General features: G+C 42.1%; 1 protein-coding gene across 2 annotated transcripts in view; it reads left to right on the top strand.

Moving 5' to 3' along the window:
- The window catches only part of IDO2 (indoleamine 2,3-dioxygenase 2), a 62375-nt gene extending 56937 nt beyond the window's left edge, over positions 1-5438 (top strand). For both annotated transcript variants that reach the window (XM_032288127.1, XM_032288126.1), the window contains 2 exons: positions 2310-2458; positions 4280-5438. In XM_032288127.1, the coding sequence (XP_032144018.1) occupies positions 2310-2458; positions 4280-4635 (505 nt within the window). In that variant the 3' untranslated portion in view covers positions 4636-5438. The remainder of the gene's footprint in view (positions 1-2309; positions 2459-4279) is intronic.
- The last annotated feature ends 9579 nt before the right edge of the window (positions 5439-15017 follow it).

Genomic DNA, 15017 nt, shown 5'->3' with positions numbered 1-15017 from the left:
ACGTTTGACAAGTCACAAAACCTCTCTAGAACCTATTTTATTCAGCTGCAGGAAGCACATACAAATTGGGAAAACTAAGCCTCAGAGAGATTTGTACAACATTACATAGTAATGAAAGGAGAGCAGGGATTTCAACTTACTCTAAATAATATGAGAAAATGGCTAGTGTTCATTGAATGCTTAACATGTGCCAGGCCCTGGGCAGGTATTATTTATGAGTTCTCACAATAATCCAATAAGGTAGATACTAATGTACTCAGATGAGAAAGCTGAGGATCAGAGAGGTGAATTAACTAAGCCAAGGCTCACTGTTAATACACAGCAAAGCTGAGATTAAATCCCGTATTTGCTTGAGGTAGTGGTCTTGCTCCCATCAGCTGCAGCCTGTGAGGACCTTGCAGTAGGAACCTCTCCTTTCCTCTTCCCACCATTCTCCTGCACTGCTTTCTGTACCTCATCTCTTTCCAGAGTGATATTGCCCCAATTGCAAAGGCCACTGTGCTGTTTATCCAGTGAAGCCATAGCACAGCCAACCCAAAGAGCCCCCAGTGAAGACAACCTGGCTCCTTACAGCACTTCCAACCTAGAGCAGTATTTGAAAAATATAATGAACAGCAAACATGGCAGTCTGTCTGTGGCTATTGTATGTGTACATGGTGTGTGCGTGTGTCCCTTCTCTTGAGCAAAATGACTTCTAGAATTATAGGAAAAAGGTGACATATCAATGTAAATCTGTTATTTAAACTCATAACAGAGAAGGTGGCTTGTTTCTGGCTTTAAGAGGAAAAGACGATATTCCTTAGTAAAAATGGAAATCAACATACGGGGTTCTTGTAAAATGAAGTTAGAGAATTGCAGGTTTGGGGATCAACTTCCGGTTCTATCATCCTTTAACAGTACGACCCTGAGACCTTAATTGCTTTGAGTCTTTGTTACTTTATCTATGAAATGAAGTATATTAAAAAAAACCCCAGTCAAGGCGGACAAATCACCTGAGGTTGGGAGTTCGAGACTAGCCTGAGCAAATTGGAGAAACCCTGTCTTTACTAAAAATACAAAATTAGCCGGTCATGGTGGTGTATGCCTATAATCTCAGCTACTCAGGAGGCTGATGCAGGAGAATCTCTTGAACCCGGGAGGCTGAGGTTGCAGTGAACAGAGATCATGCCATTGCACTCCAGCCTGGACAACAAGAGTGAAATGCCGTAAAAAAACAACAATATGTTCTGATCTACACACAAGAGGTCAAATGAGAAAATGAATGTGAAGATATTTTATAAGCCATACAGCATGGTACGTGCAAATGTGACATAAGCTTGTTCTTGTTTTGGACTCATTATAAAGTCACCCACACACTCTGTGATTGTTCAAGACTGTGCAAAGTCAGACACAGGAAAATGAGTGAAACAGATGGAGGCATAAAGCGGGGGACTCAGAGAAAACAGTGAAAAACGCAATCAGAAAGACAAAGAAGGAAAGGAAAGGTGGGGAGGAGAAGTGGAGGAAGGGGAAGGGAGGGGAGGAGAGGAGAAGAACAGCTAGTTCGTGGAGCGTGGCGGACAGCTCAGTCCCAGCCTGTCTGCATGTCCCTGACTTCAGCTTCTGGTGAGGCGCAGGCTTGCTCTGTGCTGCCTGCTGTTACTCTTCTCATCCACACTTCTTATCAATACCTGTGGTCAACAAAGTATTCGATAAAGGTATCCTCAAAGTCAGGTAGCATCTGTAGATTACAGATTGCAAAGCTGAGTAATACCTAGAATTGGTAGTTTAGTGTGGTGACTTCTTAACAATTATCACTGTTTCAGGGAAGGGCAAAGGGGTGTGTGTGTGTGCTTATTTGCGTGTATCTGTGTATCTAATTGTGGATGTTTGTGTATATTTGTGAGGCTTTTTACTTGTCAAAGTTTTAAGTATCTGGTCATCAAGGTTGATATTAGCAAAGGAAGTGAAGAAAATTTTTCCAGAGCCCCTAAAATGTTCCTGTTGATCAGCACTGATGGCATCTTTATAACTGAGTATTTGCAATAAATATGCCGTGGGACCAGTGCCACAAATTCTTCTCTAAATAGCCTTTACGTCTCTGGAATAACCCTTTAGATGAGGAAGAAAAGGGCTGTGATTTTATAGCTTGTTATGAAGCGTGAGTCCAGATGATGCTTCAGTACTTATCCTACAAAGATGCCTAATCCCTCACCCTAAAATTACCATTGAAATCATGTTCCCTTTCTTGTTCACTCTATTTCCATGTCAGAAAATGTACCGTTAACTCCCTGCACCCTTTCTTCTCTCTCACTTTTACTCTTGCTTAGATGGAAAGATAACCCAGCAATGCCTGCAGGGCTGATGTACGAAGGAGTCTCCAAAGATCCCCTGAAATATTCCGGCGGGAGTGCAGCACAGAGCACGGTGCTTCATGCCTTTGATGAGTTCTTGGGCATTCGTCATAGCAAGGAAAGTGGTAAGTCAGATATTTTTTCCCCCTTAAGAGGAGAGGGAGTAAGAGCAGAGGTGTTTTTTTTTTTTTTTTAACCAATTGATAAAACCAAGTATAAATTAAAATGTCATGAAGCTTATACTTCTCTAAGTCAGCCAAGAAACTGCATGACTGCCAAATGTTTTTGTGTCAAGTCAATTAATATCGGAATATCAGATCTCAGCAGGATCTTGGGTGTTACTTCCAAATCTTAAAATTGTGCTCTATTTCCAGCTGTTCACTGACACTTTGGTTTGGATCTTTAGGCACTGGCTTCCTTTTTCTGAGATGGGGGAGAGATGTAGAGTTTGAAGGCTGTGAGTCTGGGCCAGCTGGAAACAGGCCTGGGCTCTTCCAATAAAGTCCCTCCCCACAAAATGGTGCGACCTCTAGCCAAATCTATTTAGACCAGCAGAGGGATCTATCAGCCTGGAAGCTGGAAATTGCTCATTTTCTTACCTGCCAGGATCAAGTTAAGTTTTTAACAGTTGCAAAAGAGATGCTTCTTACAATGAAGTTTTCAAGTTGGATTAGAAAAAAAAGCATCACCAGAACTTTGTGTCATAGATTCAAGTCAGTTCTCTAGAACTGTGGTAATTTGTATGGATTTTGGCATTTGGCGATGTTGAGTTGACTTACCATGCATAATATTAAACACATAATGAATTTCCTGTAAATATCTATTGATTTGATTTTAAACCACTTGGCTTCAAGAGATGATTTTTTTTTCTTTTAAGAGTCTGGCTCTGTCACCCAGGCTGGAGCACAATGGCATGATCTTGGCTCACTGCAACCTCTGCCTCCCGGGTTCAAGCAATTCTTCTGCCTCAGCCTCCCAAGTAGCTGAAACTATAGGCACACACCACCACGCCCAGCTAATTTTTTGTATTTTTAGTAAAAACGGGGTTTCACCGTGTTGGTCAGGCTAGTCTCAAACTCCTGACCTCGTGATCCGCCCATCTCAGCCTCCCAAAGTACTAGGATCCCAGGCATGAGCCATCGTACCCGGCCTCAAGAGGCTCTTACTAAAACAGTGACTCATTCTTTATCTTTTTTGCCTTCATAAGCTCTATATAACTTTCTACTTTTTTCGTGCTTCCTCCAAAACAAAGCAGTAAGGAAACAAAATTCATCAGAGTTTTCAGCTAGTTCATTTAAGGGTTTATGTCCTATGTTTGCAGATATTCCTCATAGCAGCTAGAAACTGCATACTTTGTTTACATTTGTTATGTAGTAAATATTTATACATTGGCAAATAAATCTAGTTCCAACTCTGTCATCTGAGATGTGCTTACTTCATTTCCTCTTCTCCATCTCCTGTCAACAGTTAGAAATATACATCTGAGTATGTGAAATCAGCAAACAAAAGGGCCAATGTAGATTTGAGTTAGAACACCAGCAACAGTGTCTGGTGCGTTCCTGTCTGGAAAAGCAGACAAGATTGGACACCATGGCTCACGCCTGTAATCCCAGCGCTTTGGAAGTCTGAGGCGAGTGGATTGCTTGAGGCTGGAGTTCAAGACGTGCCTGGGCAGCACAGCAAGAACCTGTCTCTACTAAAAGAAATAGAAAAAATATTAGCTGGGCATGGTGGCGCACACCTGTAGTTTCAGCTACTCAGAAGACTGAGGTGGGAGGATCACTTGAACTCAGGGGCAGAGGTTGCAGTAAGCTGCGATCATGCCACTGCACTCCAGCCTGGGTAACAGAGCAAGACCCTGTCTCAAGAAAAAAATAGAAGCAGCAGACGATCTCTGCTATATTTCCATGTGGAGCTATGACATTATGCTATATTGTTTCTTTCAGCTGACTTTCTGTACAGAATGAGGGATTACATGCCTCCCTCCCATAAGGCCTTCGTAGAAGACATCCACTCAGCACCTTCCCTGAGGGACTACATCCTGTCTTCTGGACAGGAGTACTTGTTGACAGCCTATAACCAGTGTCTGCAGGCCCTGGCAGAGCTGCGGAGCTATCACATCACCATAGTCACCAAATACATCATCACAGCTGCAGCCAAGGGAAAGTGTGGGAAGCCAAACCATCTCCCAGGGCCTCCTCAGGCTTTAGAAGACCGGGGCACAGGTGGAACCGCAGTTATGAGCTTCCTTAAGAGTGTCAGGGATAAGACCTTGGAGTCAATCCTTCACCCCCATGGTTAGGAGGCCGCCCATTCCCCGGCAGTGCAGAGCCCCCTGTGGAGGGCAGGTGGGCCTGGAGAATGAGCATCAGGGTTCTGCCTGGGATCATTCAGGAAGGATCTCAGCCCTATTCATGTTCCTGCTCTACAGAGCAACCTATTCTCCTTGTTGAGAGCTGTTGACTTCACAAAAGAGAGTTGATATGGCCAAGACTTTCCTTCCCTACCTGATCACTGCTTAACAGCAAGTATTGTGGATAGTTCCTCATGCCGAACCCCTCAGAGGAGTGACTGTAACCCATTCTCTTCACCAAGGAATAGAAAACCAATCTAAATTTCAAAAATCAGATAAAATTGCTTGTGGATACATTACCTGGCTGATTTTCTTAAAAAACAAATTAACTTAACAATTCATTAAGTTCAGACTGAACACTGCCTCCAAGATTAGAACAAGGATTTCTGTGGTCCCAGACCAGCCCTCTTCTCCCTGAATGTGTTGCGTTTGGTGGCAGGTGGTTGGAAATGCTCCAGTGGCAATGTGGAAGAAAGAGGATGCTGACAAATAAGGACTTGGAAGTCACCAGTGCGAAAACGAGCAGTTAATGATATAGGAACAGATGAGACTTTCCACATGGTACACAGATTTCCAAATTCTATTGTAATGCGTTTCTTTATTTTTAGAAGAATTATTCTCTCTTCCTACTCTGAAAATCTGTATTTGTAAAATGAATGAATGGATTCTTTATAAGTAAATAAGGAAAATGGGAATAAGTAGTAAATTGACGTGTTTAGTGTGGAAATAAATGTAAATGCTTTTATTGACTTCGTTTCTATCTCAAGATTTCATTCCACCTGGCAGCAGAAAATCAGAACCTTTTAATCAGGCCAATTTATTTATTTAATAATTTATGTCTTTAGTTTTGAGACAAAGCCTCTCTCTGTTGCTCAGGCTAAAGTATGGTGGCACAATCTCAGCTCACTGCAACCTCTACCTCCTGGGTTCAAGCGATTCTCCTTCCTCAGCCTCCTGAGTAGCTGGGATTACAGGTGCCCACCACCATGCCTGGCTAATTCGTTTTGTATTTTCAGTGGAGACGGGTTTTCACCGTGTTGGCCAGGCTGGTCTCAAACTCCTGACCTCAACCGATTGACCCACCTCAGCTTCCCAAAGTGCTGGGATTACAGGCATGAGCCATTGCACCCAGCCAATCAGGCTAATTTAGAATAGAATACACTTCATTAATTTAAGGTTGCCCCCCACACTCCTTACTGTGCACACACAAACCTGGAATAGCTTCTAAATTCCAGGGGACCTATCTAGTATTCCAGTCACTGAGCAGCCTCTGCCCAAGTTCACGTGTGCTAAGAAGTCCCTCTCCTTACGTGGACACTGGTTAAGTGGAACCTGTAGGCTGTGTCATCATGTCTCAAAGCCCTTCATACTCTTCAGCCCTCGACATCCTATCACAATACCTGGGAAAATATCTGACTACTTCCCACATCCCTAAGGAATATTTGGAGACTGTTATAACCACAGCAACCATCTCCTCTCTCCAGTGCCATGGGGGGAAGAGAATTTTGCAGCCTTGTGAACTCTTGGGGCCCTTGGTAGGAAGCCATGAAGCAGTGTCTTCAACCTGGGGCACAAGGAGGGCTCTTCCTGTCCTGTCTCCACAGGGCTTGGTCTGGCAAAGATGAGGTGGGCAGGAAACACAAGAGCTTCTTCTCAGAGACACTTACGGATGCTCTTCTCTGCTGCTGACACTGCCCTCTCTTCTCTAACCCATAAAGGAGAATCATTTTCTAGTCTGGATTGGCCAAGTAAGATGCCTAGTTCTGACAGCGTCCTCTCTGCCTGTTATGCAGGTCAGAGTCTCAGCTCAAAGACTTAGACTGCCATAACTTAGAACGCCTTTTCTCTCCACATGCTGTCCTTGTGTTTGAAAAGTCTATTTTGAAGCTCAAAAAGTGAGCATGAATCTATTTATGGCTCTTTGATTTGCTCTGGGATCAGTAAACCCAGATGGTCTTAACTGCTTGGGCTGAGCATGTGCCATAGTCCAAGGATGAGGATGGGTGGCAGGAGAGGACACAAGCACACTGGTGAGTGATCCGGAACATTATTCTTCCCCACTGTCACTCCCAGCTGTACATGACCTTTAGAATAAGACCTATGCTTGAATCCTGACTTTCCTGTTTTTAAAACAATATGGTTTTTGACCAGTTTTAGAAAGTCACTAATTCTCAGATTCCTATTTCTTATAAAATTGAGATGATCAGATGAGTCTCAAGGTAGATACCAATAACAGATATGATAGTGCCTGGCACGGAGGGAAAAAGTCAGCAAAAGTTTATTTGGTTATCAGGTGGGGCTCAGAGCATAGATTGCGTAGATGTCAGTCAAGAGAGAACACTATCTTCCTCCAGCTTCTTGAATCCATAACAATAAAATGGCTGTTTCTCATTCGGATATTTGGGGAAGTAGAAACTGACAAAAGTATGGGCTTTAAGAGCTGAAAAACCAGGCCAAGGTTGGTGGCTCACGCCTGTAATCCCAGCACTTTGGGAGGCCAAGGTGGGGGGATCACCTGAAATCAGGAGTTTAAGACCAGCCTGGGCAACATGGCAAAACCCTGTCTTTACTAATAAATAAAAATTAGCTGGCTGTGCTGGCACACTCCTGTAACAATAGCTGCTGGGGAAGCTGAGGCATGAGAATCACTTGAACCCAGGAGGCGGAGGCTGCATTGAGTCAAGATTGTGTCACTGCACTCCAGTCTGGGCAATAGAGTGAGACTCCGTCTCAAAGAAGAATAAGGAGGAGGAGGAGAAGGAGAAGTAGAAGTAGAAGGAGAAGGAGAAGGAGAAGAAGAAGAAGGAGAAGAAGAAGAGGAGTGTTTCAGAAACTCTTGGAGCATGTGTGGAGTCATGTGTGTATGTACACAGAGGTAAGAAGCAGAATTATGACTGAGGATAAAGGGCTGAAAAACTGTCCCAGGTTCAGATCCCAGGATAGACACACTCTGATGTGGGATTATACTTTAGGTTCACGCAGATAAAATCAAAACCAAAGGTACTGTCTAACACATCATGGTGTCTCAATAATTGTAGAATAAATCTGTACCTAGACTGAATGGAATAGAGGGGATATCTAAAGCTCTTGCCTTCAAAGGTGGTTTTCTTCAGAATACTCATCCCTATTGCGCAATGGAGGTGAGGAAAATGCATGTTTTCTTTCAGTCTTAGGGAGCCTGCATCTTCAATTATTCTAAGTCACTCCTACAAATGGATGGAGCAGGTACCACTCGTGTTCCCCAAATTTGTGCTGAAGGTTGCCCAAATTTATGCTGATGTATAGATCTCTCCTTCAGTCACTTGATAAATATTTGAGATTTCTTAATTAAAGCCTTACATCAGGGTTCTCCAGAGAAACAGAACACAATACACACACGTGCGTGTATGTGTATGTGTGTGTGCGTGTGTGTGTGTGTGTGGTCCCTTGGTATCAGTAGAAGATTGATTCCAGGACGCCTGCAGATACCAAAGTTAGTGGATGTTCAAGTCCTTTATATATAAAAGTGTGATATTTGCATATAACCTACACACGCCCTTTTGCGTACTTTAAATCACTTCCAGATTGCTAGTAATACTTACGTAAATAGTTACTAATAATCCCGTGTAAATAGTTATGGTGTGTTTTTCAATTTGTATTATTTATATTGTCATATTATTACTGTTTATTGTTTCATATTTTTGAGAAGTTTTCATCTGTGGTTGGTTAAATCTGCAAATGCCAGACATGAAACCCACAGATATGGGGCAGGGGTCCAACTGTGTGTGTGTGTGTTTGTGTGTGTTTGTGTTTGTGTGCGTGTATGTATATAGAAAGAGAGAGTGAGAGAGAAAATGGAGGCTAGAAATTCCAAAAGCTACAAGATTGGCTGACAAGCTGGAGACCCAGGGAATAGCTGCTGTTGCAGGTTATGTCTGAAGACCATCTGCAAGCAGAATTCCAAATTATTTTCCTTAATTTTTTTATTTTTAATTTTTGTGGTTACATAGGAGATATATATATATTTAGGAGGTACATGAAATGTTTTGATACGGGCATGAAATGTGAAAATAGCACATAATGGAGAATGAGGCGTCCATCTCCTTATCCTGTGAGTTATAAACAATCAAACTACACTCTTTATTTTAAAATTTACAATTAAATTATTATTGACTATGGTTACACTGTTGTGCTATAAAATAGTAGGTTTTATTCATTCTTTCTATCTATTTTTTTGTGCCCATTAACCATCTCCACCTGCCCCCAGCCCGCAACCACCCTTCCCATTCTTCTATTCTCTGTGTCATGAGTTCAATTACTTTAATTTTTAGATCTCACAAATAAGTGAGAACATGCAATGTTTGTCTTTCTGTGCCTGGCTTATTTCACTTAACATAATGATCTTCAGTTCCACCTATGTTGTTGCAAATGACAGGATCTCATTCTTTTTATGACTGAATAGTACTCTATTCTAGATATATAACACATTTGCATTATCCATTCATGGAAACTTAGGTTACTTCCAAATCTTAGCTTTCATAAATAATGCTGCAACAAACATAGGAGTGCAGAAATTTCTTGGATATGGTGATTTTCTTTCTTTTGGGTGTATACCCAGCAGTGGGATTGCTGAATCATACGGTGACTTAATTTTTAGTTTTAGATTTTTAAGGAATCTCCAATCTGTTCTCCATGATGGTTGGACTAATATACATTCCCATCAGGAGTGTAGAAGTATTGTATTTTCTCCATGTCTTTGCCAGCATCCCACCATTTGTTGTTGCCTGTCTTTTGGATATAGCCCATTTTTACTGGAGTGTGATGATATTTCATCATAGTTTTCATTAACATTTCTTTGATCATCAATGATGGGGCCTCACAAACTGGAATCCAAAGATCTTACAATGTACAGAGCACTTTTTCATATGCCTGTTTGCCATCTGTATATCTTCTTTGGAAAAATCTCTATTCAGATCTTTTACCCATTTTTTGATTGGATTATTAGATTTTTATTCCTATAGAGTTGTCTGAGTTCCTTATATATTCTGGTTATTCATCTTTTGTCAATGGGTAGATAGTTTGTAAATATTTTCTCCCATTCTTTGGGTTGTCTCTTCACTTTGTTGATTTTTTTCTTTGCTGTGCAAAAGCTTTTTACCTTGATGTGATCCCATTTATCTATTTTCACTTTGGTTGCCTGTGCCTGTGGGATATTACTAAAAAGATTTTGCCCAGAGCAGTGTTCTGAATATTCCCCCCGAAGTTTTCTTGTAGTAGTTTCATCATTTGAGGTCTTAAAGTATTTAATCCATTTTGATTTGATTTTGTGTATGTTGATAGGAGTCTAGTTTCATTTTGCTGCATATGGATATTCGGTTTTCTCAGCACTATTTATTGAAGAGTTTGTTTTCCTCAGTGCATGTTCTTGGAAACTTTGTCAAAAATGAGTTCTGTGGTAGGTGTGTGGATTTGTTTTTGAGTTATCTATTCTGTTTCATTGGTCTATGTGTCTGTTTTTATGCCAGTGCCATGCTGTTTTGGTTACTGTAGCTCTGTACTATAACATTTGTGGTATAATTTGAGGCCAGGTAATGTGATTCCTCCAGTTTTGTTCTTTTTGCTCAACATTGTTTTGGCTACTCTGGGTCTTTTATGGTTCCATATACATTTTATGGTTGCTTTTTTCTTTTCTGTGAAGAAAGTCATTGCTATTTTGATAGGGATTGCATTGAATCTGCAGGTTACTTTGGGTAATATGGACATCTGAACGGTATTGATTATTCCAATCCATGGCCATGAAATATTTTTCCATTTTTTGATGTCCTCTTAAATTCTTTCATGAGAGTCTCTCGATCCAAGATGGCCGTTTAGGAACAGCTCACTATTGCAGCTCCCAGTGAAAGCGCAGAGGGTGAGTGGATGCCGCATTTTTATTGCCCACAGACTAGGAAATTCCCAGGCAGAGGAGCTCCACAGGTCACCAGCGCGGCTGTGCCGGCCGGCACTGCTGTTTTGCCCCACGCCGCCGCTGCTTTGTCGGCGCCCTGGAGCAGCGGTTCTCCGCACAAAATACACCAGTCTGGGTGCCCTTTTGGCTGGTGATTGAAGCCACGGGAAGTCGCCCATTCATCTATTTAAAAAGGGGACTGAGCAGGGAGCCAGGACAGTAGATTCCAGGGGAAAAAAAAAAAAGCGCCACAAACCTCAGTGCCGCTGTTTAAGCCAGCGCAGTAAGTGGCCGCAGGGGAAAACAAACAGACCCCTGCGCCTCTTTAACAGGCGACTGGAACACCAACTTAAAAAAGGCTCTGAGGCAGGGAGCCAGGCGATCAGGCTCGGCTGGTCTCACCCCCACAAAAGAACAGCAACCAGAAACTCTGGATTGAGAGTTTCACAGCAAGCGCAGCTGAACCCTGAACCCGGGACGGTCCAGCTCTGTGGGGGAGGGGCGTCCGCCATTACCTACGCAGCCCGCCGTTGCCAAGGCAACCCGCCACAGCAGAGAGACTCCGCCTCAACAGAGGCGGGCCACCATCGCCAAAGTAGTTCTAACTACACCCATATAAACAGGACTGCAGGGAAGTTCCCTCTGCAGCTGGGCGGAGCCCACAGCAGCTCAGCAAAGCCTCTACAGGCCGACAGTGACTAGGCTGCCTCCTTGCTGGGCAGGGCAGGTCTGAAGGAAAAAAAAAAGAAGGCAGCAGCATAACGGAAACTCATAAATAAAGCTCTAAATCCCTGGGACAGAGCACCTGGGAACAAAAAGCAGTTTATGAGTTCTGCTGCAGCAGACCTAAACGTACCTGCCCAGCAGCTCTGAATGAACAACAGAGCTCACAGCTCACCATTTGAGCTCCTATAAAGAAGAGACCGTCTCCTCAAGCAGTTCCTTGACCCCTATATATCCAAAGAGACACCTCATAAAGGAGAGATCAGATTGACACTAGGCGGGTATCCGTCTGGGACAAAGATAGCAGAAGAAGAAAACTGGTAACAACCCTTGCTGTTCAGCAGCTGCTGCAGGTGAACCCCAGGCAAGCAGGGCCTGGAGTGAACCTCAGCAGACCTACAGCAGAGGGGCCAGACTATCAGAAGGAAAACCAAGAAACAGAAATAACCTCATCATCAACACACAGAGCGTCAATCTGAAAGATTTGAGACCAAATCTGAAAGCCAGCAGCTACAAAGTCGACAGGTGGATAAATCCTTAAAGATGGGAAGAAACCAGCGCAAAAATGATGAAAACACCCGAAACCAGAACACCTCTCCTCCTACAAGGGATCACAACTCCTCACCAGCAAGGGAACAAGGTTGGAGGGAGAACGAGTGCAATGAAATGACAGAATCAGACTTCAGAAGGTGGGTAGTAAGAAACTTCTGTGAATTTAAAGAACATGTTCTAACCAAATGCAAAGAAACTAAGAACCTTGAAAAAAGATTTGATGAAATGCTAACGAGAATGGACAAACTAGAAAGGAATATAAGTGAATTGATGGAGCTGAAAAACGCAACACGAGAACTTCGTGAAGCATGCACAAGTATCAACAGCTGAATTGACCAAGCAGAAGAAAGGATATCAGAGGTCGAAGATCAACTCAATGAAATAAAATGGGAAGGCAAGACTGGAGAAAAAAGGGTAAAATGGAATGAACAAAATCTCCAAGAAATGTGGGACTATGTGAAAAGACATAATCTACATTTGATAGGTGTACCTGAATGCGACGAAGAGAATGAATCCAAGCTGGAAAATACTCTTCAGGATATTATCCAGGAAAACTTCCCCAACCTAGCAAGGCAGGCAAACATTCAAGTCCACGAAATACAGAGAAAACCACAAAGATATTCGTCAAGAAGAGCAACCCCAAGGCACATAATCGTCAGATTCACCAGGGTTGAAATGAAGGAGAAAATACTAAGGGCAGCCAGAGAGAAAGGTCGGGTTACCCACAAAGGGAAGCCCATAAGACTCACAGCAGATCTCTCAGCAGAAACCCTACAAGCCAGAAGAGAATGGGGACCAATATTCAACATCCTTAAAGAAAAGAACTTTCAACCCAGAATCTCCTATCCAGGCAAACTAAGCTTCATAAGTGAAGGAAAAATAAAATCCTTTGGGAACATGCAAGTACTCAGAGATTTCGTCACCACCAGGCCAGCTTTACAAGAGCTCCTGAAAGAGGCTCTACACATATAAAGGAACAACAAGTACCAGCTCCACTAAAGGGCAAAACACCCAGCTAGCACCAAAATGGCAGGATCAAATTCACACATAACAATATTAACCCTAAATGTAAATGGACTAAATGCCCCAATCAAAAGACACAGACTGGCAAATTGGATAAAAAGGCAAAACCCATCGGTGTGCTGTATCCAGGAAACCCATCTCACATGCAAGGATACACAAAGGCTCAAAATAAAGGGATGGAGGAAGATTTACTAAGCAAATGGAGAGCAAAAAAAAGCAGGAGTTGCAATTCTCATCTCTGATAAATTAGACTTTAAAGCAACAAAGATCATAAGAGACAAAGAGGGACATTACATAATGATAAAAGGATAAATGCAACAAGAAGAGCTAACGATCCTAAATATATATGCACCCAATACAGGAGCACCCAGATACATAAAGCAAATTCTTAATGACTTACAAAGAGACTTAGACTCCCACACAATAATAGTGGGAGACTTTAACACCCCATTGTCAATATTAGACAGATCAACCAGACAGAAAATTAACAAGGATATCCAGGACTTGAACTCAGACCTGGACCAAGCAAACCTAATAGACATTTACAGAACTCTCCACCCCAAATCCACAGAACATACATTCTTCTCAGCACCACATCACACCTACTCTAAAATTGACCACATAATTGGGAGTAAATCACTCCTCAGCAAATGCAAAAGAACGGAAATCATAACAAACAGTCTCTCAGACCACAGTGCAATCAAGTTAGAACTCAGAATTCAAAAACTAACCCAGAACCGCACAGCTTCATGGAAACTGAACAACTTGCTCTTGAATGTTGACTGGATAAACAATGAAATGAAGACAGAAATAAAGATGTTCTTCGAAACCAAAGAGAATGAAGACACAACATACCAGAATCTCTGGGACACATTTAAAGCAGTCTCTAGGGGAAAATATATAGCAATAAGTGCCCACATGAGAAGAAAGGAGAGATCAAAAATTGACACCCTATCGTCAAAACTGAAAGAGCTAGAGGAGCAAGATCAAAAAACCTCAAAGTCTAGCAGAAGACAAGAAATAGCTAAGATCAGAGCAGAACTGAAGGAGATAGAGACACAAAAAAACATTCAAAAAATCAATAAATCCAGGAGCTGGTTTTTTGAAAAGATCGACAAAATAGACTACTAGCCAGATTAATAAAAAAGAAAAGAGAGAATAACCAAATTGATGCAATAAAAAACGATAAAGGGGATATCACCACAGATTCCACAGAAATTCAAACCATCATCAGAGATTATTACAAACAACTCTATGCACATAAACTAATAAACCTGGAAGAAATGGATAAATTCCTGGACACTTGCCTCCTCCCAAGCCTAAACCAGGAAGAAGCCTAAACCAGGAAGAAGCCGAAACCCTGAACAGACCCATAACAAGGTCTGAAGTTGAGGCAGCAATTAAGAGCTTACCACCCAAAAAAAGCCCAGGTCCAGATGGGTTCACAGCTGAATTCTACCAGACATACAAAGAGGAGCTGGTACCATTCCTTCTGAAACTATTCCAAACAATACAAAAAGAGGGAATTCTTCCCAAATCATTTTATGAGACCAACATCATCCTGATTCCAAAACCCGGCAGAGACTCAACAAGAAAAGAAAACTTCAGGCCAATATCCATGATGAACATAGATGCAAAAATCTTCAATAAAATACTGACAAGCCGATTGCAACAGCACATCAAAAAGCTTATCCACCATGATCAAGTAGGCTTCATCCCGGGGATGCAAGGCTGGTTCAACATACGCAAGTCTATAAACGTAATTCACCACATAAACAGAACCAAAGACAAAAACCACATGATTATCTCAGCAGATGCAGAGACAGCCTTTGACAAAATTCAACAGCACTTCATGCTAAAAACCCTCAATAAGCTAGGTATTGACGGAACGTATCTCAATATAATAAAAGCTATTTATGACAAACCAGCAGCCAATATCATACTGAATGGGCAAAAACTGGAAGCATTCCCCTTGAAATGTGGTACCAGACAAGGATGCCCTCTCTCATCACTGCTGTTCAATATAGTATTAAAATTTCTAGCCAGAGCAATCAGGCAAGAAAAAGAAATAAAGGGCATTCAAATAGGAAAGGAGGAAGTCAAATTG

This window comes from Sapajus apella, unplaced genomic scaffold, assembly GCF_009761245.1.
Source record: "Sapajus apella isolate SASKATOON/1434 unplaced genomic scaffold, GSC_monkey_1.0 scaffold21, whole genome shotgun sequence".
NCBI classification, from domain to species: domain Eukaryota; kingdom Metazoa; phylum Chordata; class Mammalia; order Primates; family Cebidae; genus Sapajus; species Sapajus apella.
The sequence above is the reverse complement of the archived record's forward strand: the minus strand, read 5'-3'. Positions and strand labels throughout refer to the sequence as shown.